A 23,576-nucleotide genomic window follows, 5' to 3' on the forward strand; every position below is an offset into this window, starting at 1 on the left:
GACTGCCAATAACTTATATTCACAGGAAATAGAACTTGGGTGGGAAAACCGGATTCCAGATTAAATATGAGTTTAAACAACAGCTCTAAAGTTAAAGATTTTTCATCAAAATTTGTATAACTGAAAGAAGCAAAAATTAAATGTTCAGTTTCACATGTAATTCCCAGATGAGTAAGTTTATTATGAAGATTTATTTAATTACTAGAAATCGCTATCGTATTGGTTTGTATTTTTACCTGATATAAAGAACTCAGTTTTTTGGCATTTATTTTAATAAAATTTAAATTACGGTAAGTATTGCATGTTTTTATCAGCTTTTTGAGACCAGAGAAAGTAGAGCTTAAAAGTATGATATCATCTGCATATGCTACCAAACTCGTAATGTTTCCGTATATAGATATGCCAACAATACCTCAATTTTTAATACTTTCAAGAAGACTTTCAGTGTAATTGTTATAGAGGTGAGATAAAAGAATCGATCCTTGTCTCACTCCTAGCTTTAGAAGAAAAGAGTTTGATTTACAACCTTGATATGAGTTTCACTACTATTGTTATATAACGCAGATATAGTGTTAGCTATACAGAGTCGTAATTTGTTATCGAAATATAATTTATCAAATATTATAGCCCAGTGACAGCTATCAAAAGCTTTTACTGCATCTAAAGAGCATGGGTACACAGGGGAATTGTTGCTGTTGTAATGTTTAATTCTTTCGCTAATAAGAAATTTAGGATGTAGTGTTGAACAGTTAGCATTGAATCCAATTTGTAGGGGATGAGTATCTCTAATATCCGGACATATAATAAGCATTAGGTATTCTTGAACCTTTGTAAAAATTGGTATAATGCTAATACTGCGATAGTTGCTCGGGCTATCTAAAGATTTTTTGTACGCTATTTTGTTAAAGTATGACAATTTGTTCATTTCAGATGTTTTGCTGAGATACCGAAAGAGCCAGGAGATTTTTTTAATTTTTGTTTTGAAATAGTTCTAATTATATTTTCTTCCGTAATAAATGTATATAATATCCAAAAACTTCAAAAGTGCTTTATTTTGTATTTTAGAAAAATATAATGATTAAAAAAAAAAAAGGCGTCAGCGGTATGATACGAACCGTGGCACTTTTTTCAGAAACTCTGCAAGGTAACCACTCGAAAGTTTGAAAACTATATAAGAATTAAATAACTTTATAAAACGGAAACAAAAGCTATATATCAAGTTAAGAAAATGTTACCGCTATGTAATTTACATGCAAATAGATAATAGCCTTTTGATCACTTTTGATTACTTTTGCTTTCAAATAAATGTGCTACAACCTACAACCTTTTCGCGCCTTTACCCTGCAATGGCTGCAAAGAGTTCCATATCAAACACGCACGAAGGGGCACTACTTACAGCACTATTATTAGATTCAGCAATAATAAAAAGATATATATCTAAATCTATATCTATATCTACTATATCTATACCGATATACATCATATATATATATATATATATATATATATATATATATATATATATATATATATATATATATATATATATATATATATATATATAAATTATGGATGTGTATTTTACAAACATTTTTAAGAAGATTGAGAACTCAATCTTCTTAAAAAACAGAGCAATAAATAAAAACACTTTACTTATTATTATTTTTTTTTAACAAATTGCTTCTTCGTCAGTTAGTTCATCGGGAAGGAATAATGTTTTTTCAATTCGCGCTCGGTTAAGCCAATATATTATTTATTAGGATTATTTTGTAAAAAAACAATGCACTTGTAAATAATACTTTTTGATAAGCGTTTGCTATTTAAAAGTTAGTAAACTTTTTGTTTTTAATCATAATTTTCAGTATTTTTTTTCTTTAAGAAATTCATTTTTATTATCCAATGCAAATTTGTGGCCTCTTTATAATTCTTTTAATATTTTTTGTACAGCTATATCTTACTTAAATAGTACGTTAAAAATTTTATGCAATTTGATAAAAATTAAAAATTTAAAACTTAAACTAAAACAACTAAAAAAAATAATAATAGTTTTAAATTAAATTGGTCATTTTTTCTTTTTTTTTTTTTTGTGGTGCTTTATTACATTTTAAGCAACATTTTGGTAAAAAATATAACGTTTTCAGAATAAGTAAATAAAAAATTTGCAAAAATAGATCGATAAAAAATAAAAGGAAGCGGGGACTCATAGAAGACCGTTAGGTCTTGTCGTCAAGAACGGTTAACATAGAGATAATAATTTCTTTTTATGTTGGTAAAAGATAATCAAGATAAATGCAAATTTTTTTTTACAGAAAGTCCGTTGAAAATATATAAATCTGTTATATATACTATATATTCAAAAAAATTGCATAAAAGTCTTGGTATATATATATATATATATATATATATATATATATATATATATATATATATATATATATATATATATATATATATATATATATATATATATATATATATATATATATATATATATATATATATATATATATATATATATATATATATATATATATATATATATATATATATATATATATATATATATATATAGGTAAAATAGAATCTCCAAAAAATATATATAAAAGAATATTAACAAATCATCAATACATTTTTCAACTTGTTTCTCTTTGTAGCCGTCTTGCTCAGTAAAGTTTCAGGGTTATGGAGTTAAGAAAGAGGTATATAACAACAAGTATAAATAAAAATTAAAGCCCCCTGGGCCATAAGGAGGTAAATATATTTTTAAAATATTAATTATGCAATAACATAAAATCAACTAAGTTTATTCACCATTTATGGTGATAGTTATTACTGTAGCCATTAAAAAATAAATTGTAAAAAAGCATAAATCTTTTTTAGCAATAATAATAATTTTGCAACTTCATGTATATGAAACTTTAAAAAAAGATCTTTATTTGTTATCTGCTTAATTAACTGATTAGAAAAATAACAGTTTTTAAACCATGGATTATATTGAAATCTAAAACAAGCAAAGTATTAAGCAAAATGATCAAATTTAGTATTGTTAAGGTTAATGAAAATAATTATATTTTCAAGTAAAATATATTTTGATTTTCAATTGTTACAATATTTCATTTAGAAATTAGTGAAATTCAATCATTTATGTATTATGTGCCTATAGCTGTTGTTATCAAACAAAAAAATCGACAGTTTGCAAAAAAAAAAAAATTGATAACAATATATGTTTTGGTTTCATTAATACATCGATTGAAAAAAATGTTTATTATGGCTGATATTAGTCTGTAATAATGTTTTTAATAAATGTAATAAAGAAATCATTTTTTCATTCTAAAAATAATATTTTTGACAAAAAAAAAAACATTTCATAAGGTCACTAAACATATAAGATAATATAAAAAGTTCGAGCATTTTAAAGTATACAACAATTATAAACAGTATTTTGCAATACTAAACAACTTCTTTTTTAAGTACGAATATATCTTCAAACTGAAATTAAATAGGCATGAAAAATTACTGCTGACAGCATACTGTATGTCACATAGGCAGGGGCATTCAATACTGCAGCAAATATTTATCTAAACAGATTCTAAGACAAAGAAGAAAAAAATAATGAAAAAATCAAACTTTTATTGCCATAATAAATATTTTCCATATTGTCGTCTGTCAGGTAATACTTCCTATGAGTAAAAAACACTTTTTTTTTTAAAGGAGAAGTTTAAACTCATTAAGCTTAAACAACTACAAAAAATAATCAACAGACAAAAGATAAATCTTGTTACAAGAAACATAATTTTATTAATTTTTGAAAATATTTAAATTTAATGGAATAGAACAGAATTTGCATAAAAAATATTACTGAATTTTTGCAATAACTCTTATTTGAAACGCACTGCTAATACCAGTACTTACAGTGAGTCAGCACAAGCCATATTTTACTAATTGGTGACATGCTCATCATTTAGCAAAATAACAAGCGTTTAAAATTACCTGACAGACAATGGTATGTAGATTTCAGTATTACACTATGAGTGACATTTTATGCACAGCTATATCTGGATTGATACGCAAGTGTGTGTGTGTATATATAAAAGAAATCCCTTTGCAATGTCAAAAAAAAATAAAAACTACTCTTGACCTGCAAATTGATGCTTTACCAGTTAGAAAAAAGCTTACTTAACAACATGTTAAAGCAAAGGTACCAAAGAAGTGTCCATTTTTATCACTAAATAATATTAAAAATAGGAAAGATTTTGCTAGAGAGCATGTGGGCAGGCCATTTTCAGAATGGCAAAATATTTTTTGGTCATATGAGACCAAAATTAACTTGTTTGGGTCAGTTCAGCAAGACCAAAAAAAAAAAGAACATGATTCTAGATATACTGTAAAAACGGTCAAACATGGTGGTGGAAGTATTAAAATATGGGGTTGCTTTTCATATTATGGAGTAGGCCTCCTTTTTTGGATTAATGAAAATATGACCAAAGAAATATACTTAAATATACTGAAGAATGTTATGCTACCATTTGCAGAAGAAAATCTACCTTTGATTTGGTCTATCAACAAGATAATGACCCAAAGCATTCAGCGAATGTAGTAAAAATTTGGTTCCATAATGAAATAATTGGGATTTTGAAGTGGCCAGCCCAATTACCGAACATGAACTCAATAGAAAACCTCTGAGCACACGTAAAAAATAAATTAGGAAAACTTATTAAGACCCAAAATAAAAATGAATGTTGGAAAAACATTTCAATAAGTACATTCCAAAAATTAGTTGATACTATGGCAAAAAGATGTGCAGCAATAATTGCAAATAAAGGGTATACACCCAAATATTAATAAATCATGAGTAAATTAAATTTTTAATTATCATTGTTCATGATTTTTAACAAAATATGTATTTAATTTTAATTTACCTATTTTTTTGCATAATAGATATTTGTAAAAATAAAATATAGTAAATAAATTTTGCTTTGTAATTGTTTCATTACATTAAAAATATTAGTTTATAGTTAAATTAATTGTATTATAACTAATTAAATAAATTAGATTAATATTAAGTACTTATTTCATACAAAAAGACAAACTATTCAACAATTACTTATTATTTTCCACACCAATGTGTGTGTGTGTGTATGTATATATATATAAATATACATAATATATATATATATATATATATATATATATATATATATATATATATATATATATATATATATATATATATATATATATATATGTAAATTATGTTAGTGTATTTTATATATATATATATATATATTATATATATATATATATATATATATATATATATATATATACATACATATATATATATATATATATATATATATATATATATATATATATATATATATATATATATATACATACATATATATATATATATATATATATATATATATATATATATATATATATATATATATATATATATATATATATATATATATATGTTTATATATAGTACTGTGCTCAACTTGTTACTCCGCGCCGCGGCATTGTTTGCCAAGGTTCGTGTTTCGGAGTTATAGAGTTGGGAGAGGGTTATAACCACAAGTAGCCTCCTCATCTGTAGTGGCCTTCTTGGCTTTCGGGAAGTGGAACCCTAGAAAAAAAAAAAATATATATATATATATATATATATATATATATATATATATATATATATATATATATATATATATATATATATATATATATATATATATATATATATATATATATATATATATATATATATATTAGGGTGTTTCATATTTTATCAATTTTTGAAATTGTGAAATTGAACTCGCAAATCGATTTATAAATTGACCATTTATATGAAAATAGGTTAGAGTAAAAAATATATATATATTCCATTTTTAGGGTTAATTCGATTTTGGGCATAAATGTTGGGTGTTTTAAACGCCTGGCGGGGACCTTAAGATTTATCCTAGAAAATTTTTTATTCTTAATAATAATATATTTTGGATTGAATATTAATTATATAAAAGGAGCATGTTGAAAAAATTAAGAAAATATTCTACAGAATCTACTGAAATTGGTAAAAAATCCAAATTTTTCTTTACTAAAACCTATTTTATAACTCGGTGGCGTATTTTATAACTTGGAGGCATATCTTAATTTTTTCAACATGCTCTTTTTATGTAATTAATATTCAATCCAACATATATCATTATTAAGAATAAAAAATTTTATAGGATAAATTTTAAGGTCCCCGCCAGGTGTTTAAAACACCCAGCATTATTGCCCAAAATTGAACTAGCGGGGACCATAAAAATGGAATATATATATTTTTTGCTAAAACTTATTTTCATATAAATGGTCAATTTATAAATTGATTTGCAAGTTTAATTTTAAAAACTGATAAAATATGAAACATCCTTATATAATATATATATTTATATATATGAATCGGTAAATGTTAAAAGGGCGGAAGTCACATATTTTACTAAATTGACTTTTTTGCAAATTTGTATATTCAAAGGATAGCTGCTTCATTTTGTGTTAAAAAGGTGTCTGTCAAAAGTTTTCTCTAGCCTATACAGTGTCTAAAAGTTTTGGTTTTTTGTTAAAAGGGCTGAAGTCCGGACTTCAACGGACCAAACGTAACTCACTTTGTTGTTTTGATAGTACAACAGCGTGGTAAATAAAGTTGATTTATTACGTTTGATCATTTTAATAGTGATTTAAATTGATTAACTGCTTTTTTAAATGGGTGATAGTGGTAGTGAGTCCAATCATACAAGTTATAAAAAATAGATAAGAAACCCAGATGATTATAAAAGGAACAAGATTAAGAAATCTGGGCTTACTGGTGTGGCGTATGAAAACCACAGGGGACAAAAAGTTGATGCAAAGTCTATCGGAGATCCATGCAGGTAAGAGATAATGCTCAATAATTCTTAATTTCATGACAAGTCTATGCCATATTTTATTTCAAATTTAATTTGTTTAAAATTTGGTCAGATTTAGGCTCTGTACTCTATAGTTGGCCTATAGACCTAGGTTGTTTAGGTTGTAAATATTTGTAGACCAAAAACAATAAAATGACATTTTTAGGGTAGTCTACAATTACTAATGGTATTTTAACTAAACTCTATTTTGTTTCCTAGACTAGGCTACCTATAATTTTTTTTGTAAAGTAAAATTACATCATGTTTTTTTTTCAGTTGTTCAAGAAAGTGTTTTGAATCTATTGGCAAAGACAACCTTAATGATGCATTTATAAACTTCTACAGCCAGTTCAATACAAAAGATGAGCAGGATTTATTTTTTCATGGCTTGATTGACGTTACGGATATTGTGAGGAAGAGGCCTGGTTCAAAAGATAGCAAAGGAAATAGCTCGTGATGCCAATGAAGATACTGTAAGAAAAAGAAAAAGTAACGGCGGAAACAAAAAGGAATTTAAGTACCATGTTTTAATAGAGAATGAACGAGTACAGGTATGTGTTGTGGCATTTTTATCAATATTTTCTGTGTCAGAAAAGAGGGTTTGAAGAGTAAGGGGTTTAAAAATGGATGGAAAAGCAGTTAAAGACTTGAGAGGAGTACATACGAGTTACATTACCAGTCATGATATACTAGCTAAGGTATTCACTCACATAGACTCCTTTCCAAAAAAACTGATCCACTATGGCGTAAAGGAAAGGTATTTTTTGAGTGAAGATTTGAACGTGAAATTAATGTATGAACTGTTCATGAAAAAAAATGAGGGGGTAAAGTTCAGTTACACGTCCTACTATAACTACTACAATGAGCACTTTGATTTACGTTTCGGACAACATCAAGTAGACACATGTTGCATATGCGAAGAGTTAAAGCTAAAGATAAAATCACCTCACCTTAATGAAGTTGCTAAGCAAGCAGCAGTAACTGACTTGGCAGTACATAAAAGACGTGCAAAGAAATTTTACCAAGCCATAAAACAAGATGTACAGGACGCTAGGGAAAAAAAAATGTAAATGTTTTGTCCCTAGCTGTAGATTATATGCAAAACATTTCTTTGCCCAAAATACCTGTGCAAGAGTTATTTTACCTAAGGCAGTTAACGGTTAGTGTATTTTCTATTCATGATGTGAAGAGAAATGTTGCAACGCTCTACCTTTATCACGAGGGGCCGGCTAGAAAGTCTCCAAATGAAACTTGCTCCTTTCTTTTGCACTACCTGTCTACCTGTCCTCAAGAGTATGATGAACTCAACTTTTATGCCGATAATTGTGGGGGGCAAAATAAGAACCATTGCTTTTCAAAACTTTTTATGGCGCTTACTGACAATAAGTGGATTAAAAAGGTCAATCAATTTTTCCCAATTAGAGAGCACAGCTTTTTGCCCTGTGACAGTGACTTTTCGTTTATAAAAAAAGAGTTAAGAAGACATGACAGAGTGTACAGCATTCAAGAAATAAAAAAAATTATATTAAAATGTAGTAATCAAAGAAAGTTTTTAGTGGTTGATGTAGAGAGTTCATCTCTAATTTACGATGTTAAAAGTTGGTGGCCAGTTCACTATAAAAAAAACGTTACCTCAATCGAAACAATAGGTAAACCCAGAAGCCAACAAACTCAGTTTGCAATAAGCAAATTTCACCATTTTCAATACGATTGTGACAACATAGGTCAATGTAAAGCCAGTGAAATTATCAATGGTTTTGTCAAACAAACTTTTATGATGAGAAAAAATACTCAAAGCAAAGTGAACTTGCCTGAACAGCTTCTTTACCCTAATGGAAAGGTTCCAATAAAATCTGCTAAATTGAATGACATAAGAAAGTGTATTAAGTATATCCCACATGACCATATTGACTTTTATAATAAACTACTGCAATGGCCTACAGCAGAAAGCAACGATGGAGAAGCAGAAGATGTTGGGGAAAATGATTAAGCATAGCTGATAAAATTTCTGTAATTGACCTTTTTTTCATTATAATTTTTGTTAAAATGTATAAACAATTCATAAATATACACTTTGTAAAGATTTATTGCAGTTTGTGACATTATTTACTATAGATCAAAATTAAAATATTAATAAAATAAGCAGTAATTATTTGTTAAATGTTAAAAGGGCTGAAGTCCACAGTGTTAATTGGTTTGTAGGTTCTTTAAAAATAAATATAAAAAATATATGTTTGCTTTTAAGATAAAAAACATTATCCCCTTCAAAAAATCAGTTGTTAATCCATTAACAAAAATTTACTCAGTAAGTAGTCCTGTTTTTTTTAGTTTCCCCAAAGTATACATTGTTGGACTTCCGCCCTTTTAAGACTCACAGATTCATATATATATATATATATATATATATATATATATATATATATATATATATATATATATATATATATATATATATATATATATATATATATATATATATGAGCACATTTATATATGTGTGTGTAAAGATGCATATTGCATAAACTTTTTAAAATATATCTTACATGCATTTCCACTTGTATGGCAAGCATTGCAACATGGGCATCAACTTCAACTTCTGATAACTGAGCATCACGAATTGCTTTCACTGCTGCTGCATTACCCATGTTACCTAAGCACACAAATGCAACATCCAGACGCTTTGTCTTAACGCACATTCGTGCCATATTTTCCCAAACAGATGGACTTAAAAAAAATCATCATAATTACTCATTTTTATCCATTTTTAAACTTTTTCTTAATCATTAACGCAAAACTTTATTTTTTTATAACTGAAAATACTATTTTATTTCTGGTAATTTGCACAAAACATTTAAACTTTCATTTTTCACAAAAATTAATTGACAAAAAAGATTGCTTTATATTTAGAAGATAATTTACAAGCGCCATACTGAATGAATGATCTTGTTAAGTAGATAAGGAAATTTTTATTTTTAAAATGTATGTTATTAGTAAGAGTCAAATTTAAATTATCTGTCATCAGTACTAAGTAGAAATCTTTTGAAAAAGTAAGTAAAATCTATTTCAAACACTTATTATTTCATTCACATACTTTGTATGTAGTTTTATATACTATTTATTTTATATTTATTATTCCATTCACATATATTGTAGATAGCATTATATATTTAATATAAAATACAGTAAAATGGGATAAAATATAATAAAGTAAACTACCGATAATTCAAACCTCTTGGGGTGAAAAAAAAGGGTTCAAGTAAATGCTTGGATTCAAAAGGACTTTAAAAATACTTAAGTAGAATTTTGAGTTCAGAGAGAGGATTCCAGTTATCACGAGTTTACTATAGTTTAATTGATCTTTTTTACATAAAAAAAAAGACAATTTTTTTTTGAAACTGCAAACATTAAAATATATTTGAATCTAGTCAAATATATTTTAATGTTTGCTGCAGAAACTTTATTTAATTGAAATAAAAAACATTTTATTCTATTCCTACATCATAGGAGAATGAAATATGCAAGTCAAAAAACAATTTAAAGAATGCCTAATTAAAAAAAGCAACCAATAATATCAAGTTTAAAAAAATACAAGTAATTATCAAAACAAAAAACTTATTCCTGTGATGTCCAGTCATTGAGAGGGTCTAGAGGATGTGTTGAGCTATCCCTTGTGCACTTTTTGGTGTAATAAAACCTGTCGTCTTTTACAATTACTTTTGGTATGCATGTTTGACAAAGCCAAACAAAGCATTTTCATTTTTTGCATTTTTACTCCAGGAGCTGACTAATGCATTCTTTTGATAAATTGCTAAACTTTGTCTCTGCAATTTACACTTTGCAGGCTGAACTGCAATTTGCACTTAACTCTAATGATATGGCAACATCTAGTGGCTGTAGAATGTGTAACAACTGAACTAGTAAGCAAATTAACAAGATATTACTTTTAATGCTAATAAGTATGACATGAAAGGTAACATGTGTCAAGTGTCGATCTAAAACTAAAATAATAATACATGGATGTATATCAAGATGTTCTCAATATGGTTGGAGTTACCCCAATCTTTAAAAGGGGGGAATTAACTAGAAGTATTTCAAATTTGTTTAAAAAACCACAATATGGTGGAGAATAACAATATGGTGGAGAATAACAATATGCTGGAGAATTCCAAAAGGATTAAATCCTTTAGATTTTACTAGATCCTTTGCTTTTATTTACATTAACGTTCTTTATAAAGCATCAAATTTAACAACAAATGTTTAGTCATTGCACAAACCTTTTTTTAACTGACAATAATTTATCAATATTATTTGGAAAAAATGAATAGTGAACTCCATGAAATAGATCCTCTTTTATCGCTTTTTTGTAAATTTAATCTTCTTCAGATTATTCCTTTTCTGTTTATTGATAATACTGAAATAAAGAGAGTCAAAGTTAGAAATAATTTAGATGTTTATTTTGATGAAATTCTCCTGTGGAAAAATCGAATTAACAATTTAAACAATAAAATAGCTAGAGGTATAAGAATGATATACAAGTCAAGAAATCTCTTAAGTAAAAATAATTTAATTGTATTTTACTACTCATTTGTTCATTTCCATATTAATTATGCTAATACTGCATGGGGTGGTGTAAACAAAAGTATACTAGAACCTATTTATCATTAAAAGTAGCTGTATGCCTTATAAACTTTAAAGACCATTTTAATCATACAAAGCCTCTCTTACTTAAAATGAATATTCTTAATGTAAACAAGCCTAAGGTTTATAACGTTCTTTGCTTTAAATATAAATGCAAAACCAACACCTCTCTTTTTTCTTCTTACAATTTATACTCACATAAAGAAAAAAAACAAATACTATCTTTGAAATGAAAAGTTTATCCAACAACCTTTTTTGCATAAAAATTTTTTGTCGATCTTTGTATTTCTTATCAAGGAACTTTTTTATGGAACAAAAAAGTTTTGAAACATTTTAATTTTTCTCAGTAATGGAATTACAACACAATTAAAACTTAAACAAATATTTTTATCAACTAATAAAATACTTTTATATTTTTAATTTTCATTAAGTAAAATCTTTCTAAATCACTTCTAAATATTTATATATATGAATTTTTACTTTCTACAAAAATATATAGATTCAACACTATAAACGTAACAAATGTAATTAAAAAACAAAGCTAAGGGTTTTGTTGTCAATACCCTTAGGGTCTTGACAACAAGACCCTTAGGTCTTCTATGAGTTTTTCTTTTTTTTATAAACCTATATTATACTTTTATTATCCTATATAATATATTATTGAATTGATTATAATTTTAAAACGACTAATATTGTACAACATTTAAAGTTTCTTTGATGGCTACTTTTATTCAGTTAAAAATTTAACAATTTATCAAAAAAATTATTTATTTTGTATAAAAATGTTACATCATTTTACTCAGAAAATGATTCTCAACAAAAAATTCAAAAAATATTTGTAAAAAGTTTATTCAATAAATCAATTAAAAGCAACAAATAAACAATGTCATAACTACTTCATTATATTCTTTATCTCATTCTATTCTGTTCTACTTTAATTAATTAGAAAAAGGTTAAATATTAACCTTTTTAAAGAAAAAAAATTATAAAAACTATAAACTGACAAAAATTTAATCTAACAATGTAACAATTACCGAGTTTTTACATCATGTCTAACCTGCATATTATCTGTAGAAGGAAAAACAAAAGCTTCTAATGTTGTGCTATCTAAGCTACATAATACTTAAGAATATAAAAAATACTATTGAGCAAAAAGATATTTTACAAATCAAATTTCTGCATGCTTTTATGGGATCTTTATTTAAATTAAAAAAAAAAATGTCAGCATAAATAAAAAAGTATACCTTTTGATAGACTTGATAGCTTTAAAAGCTTCATCCATATTACCAATTGCAGATAAATAGCTGTAACTCATCATGGCTGCTTTAGTTACCTGGTGGCAATTCTCAAATTCTACAAAGTCACGCATTGTTTTTCTTGCCACACATTTATCTTTATGCTGACCCTGTCATGTAATTGTTTACTGAAGGTATTTAAAATTAATCTTTTTAAACAGAAATCAAAATAAAAAAGTGAAAAATATTAACTTGAAAAATTAATAATTTGATAAAAAAAAATCTTGCTTTTAATAACATACTGATTGAATGAAATAACAAAAAGGCGTATCCATCCCCAATAACCCTGTACATAAAAAAATATATATTATTCAAAATAATCTTTTAAACTTTTTCAAATAATGACAAGTGTAACAACAATAACTTGAAATTAACTTGTTAAAGTACCAATTATTGAGGCATAAAAATGATTAACCTAACTATGGAAAATAATAAGGACATAAAAATGATTGACCTAACTATGGAAAATAATTAGGGCATAAAAATAATTAACCTAACTATAGAAGAGATTAAAAAGTAGAAAATAAAAAATTAGAATAAATTGTTTTTTAAAAAGCTACATTTATGCATGAATTGAAAAGTAAAAATTATCTTATAATTAAAAAATAAACATTTAAAAATGTATGAACTATACATAAAAAAATCTAGCCATAAATCTAAAATAAATGTCATCAACAAAGAAGTAGCAGTCAGGAGGTAAACTTTATCTTTATCTTCTTGTAAGATGTTATAGTTAAAAAGCTTCAAAATTAAAAAAGTATAGAACAATTATTTTCTACTTTTCTGTTTTTAAAAAGTTTCTAATAACATTTGTTTAGAGCATATAAAACTTACAATTATAAATAAGATGACAATTAACTAACAGTATTCTAAACTGCTTCAATGAGGTAAATATTATACTTTATAACTAAAAAAAATGCATAAATGGCCCGTTAGATGGTGAGTATTATTTTTTGAATAGAGTTTAATAGTTTAATAAAACAAAACAAATAGTTTAACAAAACAAAGACAAAGTACTTAAATATGTAAAAAGATAATAAAAATTATGGTGTTGTAAGATCCAATTAAAATAAAGTAGTGGACTAATGTAGGTGAACCTCCATCCTCAGGGACACAATATACTTTGTATAATATACTTTATAACTACTTTATTTAATTATAAAGTTTTGGACTTAGAATAACCTAGATAATTTAATGAACACATCTGTATCAGTTTTAGGGCCAAATATTGCTTTGAAAACATCTCTAAACACCTCATGGATGAGGTGCCTGCAAACAAGCATAGTAAATTTTTTTGAAGTTTTTTTTTCAAAAAACAAAACAGTTAGTCTTTTTAACTAGATTTCCTGCCCTTTCAGCATTTTTTGGTATAGCAAGAAGTTTTTCTACCTCTTTTCCCGAAACAATATTGGTAACTTTTTTCTCTGATCCGCCAGGTATGGCTGGAAACTGTTCTCCATCAACATAAATAATCAATGGCCTATCCACAAAAAAATTAGCTTTTGAACTTGTGAAAAACTAAAAACAGTTCTAGATCCAACAAAAATTACAAACAGATAGTAAAAACTTAGATTTTAATATAATTTAACTTATACTTTAATATAATTTGATCTATTTTTTGAAAAAAGATATTGATCACTCTTAAACAGACAAGAGCTGTATTTCCAACAGTATATATATATATATATATATATATATATATATATATATATATATATATATATATATATATATATATATATATATATTATATATATATATATATGTATATATATATATACACATATATATATACACATATATATACACACACACACATATATATATATATATATATATATATATATATATATATATATATATATGTATATGTATATGTATGTATGTAAGTATGTATGCATGTCTGTATGCATGCATATATGTATGTATGTATGTATGTATGTATGTATGTATGTATGTATGTATGTATGTATGTATGTATGTATGTATGTATGTATGTATGTATGTATGTATGTATGTATGTATGTATGTATGTATGTATGTATGTATGTATGTATGTATGTATGCATGTATGTATGTATGTATATGTTGTTTTACAATATAAAATTCAAAAAAAAATTGAATTAAAAGCTACCAGTATAACTAGGATCTATTTTAAAATGATCTTGGACAACCAAGCCATATTCAGGACAGCTAAACATTGTAACAATTAATGAATTCTAAAGTCAAAAAGTTATTAAAAATTATTCTCATAAATATATAACAATTTAACTATCTATAATAGCTTTAACTATCTATAATAGTTTTAACTATCTATAATAGTTTTAACTATCTATAATAGTTTTAACTATCTATAATAGTTTTAACTATCTATAATAGTTTTAACTATTTAGTTATAATAGTTTCATTAGTAAATTTAATAAACATTTTAATATTTTTGAAAAACATCAAAAGAATTAAAAAATAAGAATAAAATAGATAAAAAGGAGAAAATAAAATAAAAACAAATCCTAAAGATAAAAACAATATTTTAAGGAGGCGAATAACAAATACTAAAAATTACATTATCATAAAGATCTTTTTCAATACTTGTTTCTTCTTGGTTAATAGAACTCATTCGAACTGTCTCACATACTAAAAGTTTTGGCATCCCAAAATACTGATTTAGGCACATAACCTAAAACATAATAAAGGATTAAAAATATATATGATGTATGTTTGGAAACACAGTGCAAAATAAGGTAAGCTCATTAAAGCATTTAGATCAGCTACTGAAAAAAATGCGTTTACTGATTTATTCAAACATTTAACAACTTTGTTAAAAAAAGACTTTATTCAGAAGGTTTAAGTGAAATTGCTTTTTAATATAAGTAATATAATTTTGAAATAAAAAATTTATTTTATACATAGATATTAATGGTCAACACTTTTTAACCCATTAGTAGATGTGTGTACTTGCCTAATACTACTTTCTACTTAATATACAAAATCCTGCTGCTCCCCAACCCCAACATTAATCTAAGTACTTAATAAAACATATAAAAGTAGTAAAAACCTTTGATAGCATCTGTTAGCTGTTGTTGTGTAGCTAATAAATCATCAAGTAATTCGTAGTTACTTTCTCCAGACATAAAATTGAAAGATTAAATTTTATCACTCTCTACTTCCCACACATACAAAACAGGGGCAGTGATATAGTTGCTCTAGTAAAAAAAGCAAACCTTTATAAACTAATTTAAAAAAATTCAAACAAAAAGAATGAAGACTAAAAATTTCAAAAAAATACAAAAAAAATGTTTTAAACAAATGTTTCTAATAAGGGCTGGATCTTGAAACAAACAGACCGCCATTGTGATTTTTGTTTTTATTATTGTGAATCTTGAATTTTTGCAAATTTGTGAGTCTTAGGGACCTTTTCAATTAATGTGCTTGTATGCTCATCTCATGGCACCAGATATCTATGCAAAATATTTTGTGTGCTTGTATGCTGAGCTCATGGCACCAGACATCTATGCAAATTATTTTGTGTGAGAAAAAAATTACACTCATTTTTATTTACAAATAAATTGCTTGTAGTAATAAAGTGATAATAAATTTCTTTTATTTTAGAATTTTTTTTTTTAGAAAAAAAGATTTAATTTTTTTAAAAAAATGAAATCTTTTTGTTAAGAAAACAGAACAATTCTTAATTCAAAATTTTTTAATTGAATCTTAATTTTTCAATATTCAGAGATTTGGCAATTTTGTTTTCAAAATTGTATTTAGATATCTGACCTATCGTTGATTGTAAATTTTAAACAACTACAATCATCTTTAATCACTTTATTAATAATATTCATTGGAAAAGATAAGTTTTAGGAAATAGTTCTTTGAGTCATATCCATTTAAGAACAAAAATTGGTAATATTTTTTCTTACATAATTATGTAAATTCTATTGTAAATTCTACACTTGGAATTTAACCAGTTCTATTGTATTTGAAAAGCTTTAAATTATTCATACAAAGATTTTCATGCTGTTTAAAAAAAAACATCGAAAACATCACCATCCAAAAACAACCATCAACTTCAAAAGATTTATCATCAAAAAATCTTTTACGTTTAATTAGTTAGAGACTCAACTAAACTTTTAAACGTTAAACTAAACTTATATTTGCAATATCGTTATTCAACAAGACGCTCAATACTGTATTACATAAAGTATTGAGTGTCTTGTTGATTATTTAAGTCTTATGATAATAGTCTTAAACAGCAATTTCATTAAAACAATTATTAATCTTTACTTCAGTTACACTTTTTTTCAACAAGATAAATTTATTAAATTTTTTCCTAAAACTTATTTTCCAAACAAATCAAAGGGTTTAGTATTATTTTATGCATCTTTAAAATTAGCATGATCTGATTCTAATCATTTGTTCAAATTTTTACTTTATTTTATTCAAATTTTTATTTTATTTTATTAATATTAACAAACAACTTACAACAAAAGCAACAACTTTAGCAAAAAGCAAAACTTAGTTTCATTACTTAAAGCAACTAAAATCTATTAAGTAATTCCCTGACTTTGCAACAGTGTTGCATAATATTAAATGATCAACTTTCGTCATCATTTGGGCAAATTTTATTTAATGGTCTTTTATTTCTTTCTGTCTGTCATATCAAATGCTTGACACATTTATTTTAGTTTTTATTTTTAGAATTTTGAGAACTTAAACCAACACTGACATGAAAATTAAAAATTGAGATTGACTTTGATAGTGAGGTTAATTAAAAGAAAAAAAACAAACAATAACATAGTGAAGTTATACAAAAGGAAAAAAAATCATGCTTTGGTGAGATAAATTAAAGAAAAAAATGAAACAGACTCATAACATGGCGACATCAATTAAATGACAAAAAACAAACTCATAACATAGTGACATTAATAAAAAGAAAAAATAAACTCATAACATTAAAAGATTTTAAAAATAAATAATGTCTGAACCTGGTTTAGACAAATATGAATTAAACTAACAAGTCAGGACTTCATGTGCTAGCATAAATAAGGCAAATTCAGTTTTTTAGAGCTAATGTTTGAGATTATCAAGCAAAAAGAAAAGCAAAAGAAACTATTTATTGCTTTACTACCAAAAAAAAATCCAAGAATCTGACTCATACATTATGCAACTTAAAATCATGCAAAAATAATAATTACAAAAATTATGCAAAATAAAAAATAAAAACTAACTGACAAGGAATGGAAAACAGTCAAAAATGGTCAAAAATTGCATGACCTAATTTATCGACGACCACTTTATTGTTAGCTTTTAATTCATCTTTGATCAATGACCAATGGCTTAATCTAGTCTCTTCTGAGTAAAACTAAAAGTTGCGAGAGAACAATACCTCTGTAAGGCAAACGATAAAAATTGCCTAAATATATGAACAAAAAATTCCTATTTCGCTTAAAAACCAATGTTTTTTTAAAGAACTTTTATAAATATTTAACATTGAGTTATGATATAACACTATTTTTTAATTTTTTGCAAACAAATAAAAATGTCTTTTACATTAGTTTTTATTTTCTACTAAATAGTGTATTTTTTAATCTTTTACAAACATGCAGATCCAAATAACTTGTGAAACATGAAACTTGTAAATTTAGATTTAGAACAAAATGCAGACATTCTGAAAATTAAATGCTAGGATAAAAATCTCATGCTAGGATAAAAATATAATTCAAACATTTACACACATTTTGAGACAAAACAATAAAAATTAAATTCATATGCTTACGCACATTCTGAGACAATACAGCAACTTTTGTACCATTGCAATTGATTTTAATCAGATGAATTTTTCCAAGTTTTGAAATACAATCTTCCAAGTGCTTGGTGACACTTACTTGGCGAGCTTCCCTAAAAATTGTTTTAAAATAAAAACATGCTGCATAAATATACTAATGCTAATTATCATATTAAAACTTACCTCCGTGATAAATCATATATTTTAAGTACACCTCTATTTGTTGCAACTACCATATGAGATCCACATATATCCAAATCAAAAGGGTCACCTTCTTTTTCCAGAAATGTAAGTTCTTGTTTTACTGTGCCCTAGTTGATGAAACATGAAAGTATAATGAAATGATTTGAAAGGACTTAAAGCAGCTTGAGTATAACACTACCTGAAAATGTTCACTAAATAAAAATGATCACTACTTGAAATGTTCACTACCTAAAAATGTTTACTACATAAAAATTTTCACTACCTAAAAAAGTTCACAACCTGAAAATTTTTTACTACCTGAAAAGTTCTAATTGATATCGAATGTGAATCAACCAAATAAACATTCTGTTCATACACTGCAACTTTGTGGGCATCGCAAGTAAAACTTCCTATGAAAAAATAGAATTACATAAGAGAAAGAAAATTACTATTATTAAAGCATTAAAAATTGTATGGGGAGGATGTAATAATAGGATAAAACATATGCCAATAAGACAATATTTAAAAAGTACCTGCAGATCTGATAAAAGATTTATTTTCAGGTATCTCATAAATTGCAACTTTTTTGCCATTCCATATTGCAGCATGATTCTTAAAATAATTCCATAAAAACAAAATGATTGCATTTAAATTTTTTAAAGTAAAATTTAAATTAGGATACATGAAATTTAAATTAGCAATATAAAAAGATTATCAGTAACGAATATAACTTTAGAAAGGATACCTTATTACAGTGCACACCCTTTATGTGCATATCTGTTTTTAAATCTTCCACATGCAAAGATAAAACTTGATCAGCAGATGAGCAGGTGATAATTGAACAGCAGCTATCTAAAAATGGAAGAACTACATAAATAAAAAATAAATATTTTAATTTAGCTATTACTAAAAAAGACTTTCATTAATGGTTCTTCTAAATCTATGTTTTAAAAGTAACAAAACACTTACATTTCCACTGAAACAATAACTCATGGTAGCTTTGTTTAGTATTGTAACCGAAGATACACAGTTGACAGCTATTAGCCCCAGACTGGCACCCCACTAGAAAGTAGAAGTAAGTTTGTTAATAATGTATAATGGACTGGGGTTAGTTAAAAGACTTCTACATTTTCACAATTTTAAAAAGAATAACAATTGTTGATTTTTTGACTGTCATTTTTAAATATTTTTGTAAAATTTTTAAAATATTGTTATTTAGTAAATGTATTTTGTATACAAAATTTTAAGCACAATTTTGAGTTTTGACAACTATCTGCCCCTAGATACATGGCCAACCACTTTAAACATTTTAACAACTTTCTACTGCTTTGAATGATTCTCTTACAAATCTCATGCACATAAATATTTATACATGTTTTTTTTATAAAAGTCATTGAATAACGTAATTTTTATTTTATTTTAACATTAAAACTTAGCATTTCAAAATTAACAGTATATATAGCAACTACAAAATAAGAAGCAAAGTAAACACTGATTTGCAAGTTGAATGAGAGAATTGAACATTCATACAATACTTGTAAAACTAAATTTATAAAAATTATTTAAAATAAAAGGTTGGAATATATTTACTTCGAGATGAGTAACACTCCCAACAACATCAGATGGAGGTTGTAAAACCCATAACTGATCATCATTTTTTAATGAGTTGTACTTCCATAGAGCAACATGCCCTTGGTCTGTGCCACCAGCTAAAGTTCCTATAAAAACAGAGATATATTCAAATATAGTTAAACTTCATACTGCTATTTTAGATTACTTTATACATTTTTTTGAAGTACATATATATATATATATATATATATATATATATATATATATATATATATATATATATATATATATATATATATATATATATATATATATATATATATATATATATATATATATATATATATATATATATATATATATATACACATGTATGTATATATAAAATCTATTAATTATTACTTGATTTTTGTTGTTGTTGTGAGAACCTTCATCTCTAAAACTCAAGCCTTGACAAATATTGAACCAGGTTAAGCACGGTACTACCAGGGGCGTGTGCAATCTTTGTCAAAAATAAACCCTATCCCTAACACTACAAAAGACAGGTTTCTTTTCAACATATATTACAACTCCACCTCTTATTCAACACCTTCGCCTATTATATTGTATAAAGAGTCTCCCTCTAAATTTACTATTGACAAAGTTGTAAACCATTTTTTCATTATTGCAACTATTTTGAAATTTTTAAAGCCACAGGAGAAAGTTAAATTGTCTAACTTTATTATCAAGGATGTAGCATTTGAGTGTATCAAAAAAAAGACACAATTAATAAAATTAAATAAATAAAAAGATGACAAAAAATTTTTTTTTTTTAATAAATATTCAATTCAATATTGTATACTTTTTTTAGATAGACCTAAATTTTTATTGAGTTTAATTTTTGAAAGCTTTATTAGTTAACATTGAATTACATTTATTAAACAGTTATTTAAGTATTTTTATCAAACCTAATCTAATCTATTTATATGTTATATATATATACATATATATATCAGGCTTCAACAGGAATGGCATGCGATCGCACGGTGTAACTGACCATGCTTATTTTTTTTCTTTACAATTTGACTATGACTGCTTTGATATTTTATAAATTTAAACACATAACATAAGCTGTCTGTAAAGAATGGTGAGAAGTATGAAGCAGTTATAAATTGGTTAAGGACACCTCTCTCAATGGAGTTTACACTCTGCCTAGGAGGCTCACGAACTCCATTTAGGCACTACCACACTGATGTTGGTTTAGAATATGCACAAAGAAAACTGAAAAAAAAAAAATTCAATCTAAATTAAATTAAAGTTTTAAAATCATTAGAGGAAAAAAAAGAATTTAAACGCATTTAAAAGAATTGTGACGAAACAAATAACTTATAATTATTGATCTTTTTTAACGTTTTTATTTTGCGGTAAGGCTATAAATAAAATAAAAAATTATTTATAATGATACTTTAAAATAAACGCATTACGTGTAAATTTAAATTTTTTTTAGTAGGTATGTGTTTTTTATGATAAATTTAAAGGCTTAAAACTATTTTCCCATGTCTTTTTAAAAATCTTTTAAAATATTATTTTTATAAGTTACTTTAAATTATGAATAAGTTAAATTAAATCTTCCAATGATTTAATTGCTTTATTTTTTTTTTGTTAATATTTTTACAAAAAACTATTCAAAAGTTTTTGTTAAACTTCACTTACTAATCAGAGCATGAAATGATTAAAAAGTGCAATTTTAAAAAGACTACGTTATTTTTTTAAACAACTTTTTTTTTGTGCAACTTTTTGAAAAAAATGTTTATACAACTTAAAAATATCATACTTTTTTCTTTTCACTAATTTAATTTAAATAATAATAAAGTATTTTTTTGTAGAACTTCATTCCTGTCTATCAAAATGTCAGAATATTTTGTTAATTGATTGGACAATCTGAGGTTTTAGCCGAACAATGTTCGATGTCCGACCGTCAAATTGAGCCCTGATATATATATATATATATATATATATATATATATATATATATATATATATATATATATATATAAATATATATATATATAAATATGTATATAATTTTTTTTTTTGAAAGTCAAAATGTGGAAAAGTTCAATCGTTATCATTATGTATTAGTAGTTTATAGTGAAAATTTCAACCTTCCAAACCAACTCTAAGCTAAAGAAGGTGGTTTTAGGCAATTTCTATATAATAAAATATTATATTGCGAATTTATCTTTTTATAATAATATTTTTTATATTAGAAGAAATTAGCCAACACATTTTTTTTAATTTAAATGTTTTATTAAAATTATTTATATAACTACTTTTTAGTTATTTACATATTTTTATTTATAATACATAACAAAAAGCATTAAAAAATAATATAATAAATAACTTTAATAATATGTTAGACAAAAAAAAAGAAAAAGATTTGTTTGCTTATTCTCTTAACATTAAAATTAAAATTAAAAGATTGCTCGCAGACAAATGAAAGTTTAACTTAATAAGTAAATTTTCATTTCATTAAAATTTATTTTCAATTGTTTAAGAGACTTTTTTCAAATAATTTGTTAAGTGTAGATAATTATAATAAAAAGCAACACGTGTATGCTGTGTATGATACGCACTTTTTTTTTGCTTAGCAAAAAAAGTATTTTTTAATAGATTTTTTTGCTGTTACTAAACAAATACTGTATTGTAAGCAACATTTTATACTATAAATATATAAATATATATAAATTTATAAACTGTACTGTTGGCTATATTTTCAGACAATGGTTTCAAGAAAAAAATGCCAGAATGCAATACTAGAGCCAGCTGAAGATTTGAGAAAGGCTTCAAGAAAGCGTAGACAGTTTAATTTATTAGGCTTTCTGACAGGGATCTAGATGCCGATGTCAAGAACAACATCCTTAACAAATTGCTGTATTTTGCTGTTCCAGAAAAAAAAAATTTATGGTACTTGAGAAACCTGGAATTCAGCCAGTCGTTGTTCCAATGTCATCTCTTGATGATTTTGTCACGGAGCAAAGTTATCTTTTCTTTTTTCTCTTAGAAATCACTAAGGAAGAGCTTTTGATGTGAAAAAAGAAACATTTTGCAAGCAGCTATACAGAAAAGTATAGCTGCTTGCGAAAGTGAGAGAGCCACTAAATCATTTGTCAAGTTCTCTGCTTGCGCAAATCAGCTTGC

The 23,576-nt window shown here is 25.4% G+C and overlaps 2 protein-coding genes and 1 long non-coding RNA gene across 3 annotated transcripts; all 3 read right to left on the bottom strand.

Annotated features, from left to right (window-relative positions):
• Nucleotides 1–13,106: 13,106 nt before the first annotated feature.
• On the bottom strand, nucleotides 13,107–15,507 carry LOC136084352 (uncharacterized). The gene is made up of 3 exons (XR_010640507.1): nucleotides 15,423–15,507; nucleotides 14,994–15,078; nucleotides 13,107–13,145 (listed from the first exon to the last, which is right to left on the bottom strand). It is a non-coding gene; the product is annotated as an uncharacterized LOC136084352 (long non-coding RNA).
• LOC136084353 (intraflagellar transport protein 140 homolog) lies at nucleotides 15,508–19,624 on the bottom strand. The gene is made up of 7 exons (XM_065804382.1): nucleotides 19,570–19,624; nucleotides 19,358–19,436; nucleotides 19,143–19,234; nucleotides 18,825–18,952; nucleotides 18,637–18,754; nucleotides 15,915–16,062; nucleotides 15,508–15,536 (listed from the first exon to the last, which is right to left on the bottom strand). Exons 1-6 carry the CDS (start codon nucleotides 19,597–19,599, stop codon nucleotides 16,003–16,005), a joined length of 507 nt encoding a protein of 168 aa, XP_065660454.1. The 5' UTR covers nucleotides 19,600–19,624; the 3' UTR covers nucleotides 15,508–15,536; nucleotides 15,915–16,002.
• Nucleotides 19,608–20,830, bottom strand: LOC136083398 (intraflagellar transport protein 140 homolog). The gene is made up of 4 exons (XM_065802794.1): nucleotides 20,799–20,830; nucleotides 20,415–20,577; nucleotides 19,794–19,886; nucleotides 19,608–19,676 (listed from the first exon to the last, which is right to left on the bottom strand). Exons 1-4 carry the CDS (start codon nucleotides 20,828–20,830, stop codon nucleotides 19,608–19,610), a joined length of 357 nt encoding a protein of 118 aa, XP_065658866.1.
• Between the last annotated feature and the right edge of the window lie 2,746 nt (nucleotides 20,831–23,576).

This window comes from Hydra vulgaris, chromosome 08, assembly GCF_038396675.1.
Source record: "Hydra vulgaris chromosome 08, alternate assembly HydraT2T_AEP".
NCBI classification, from domain to species: domain Eukaryota; kingdom Metazoa; phylum Cnidaria; class Hydrozoa; order Anthoathecata; family Hydridae; genus Hydra; species Hydra vulgaris.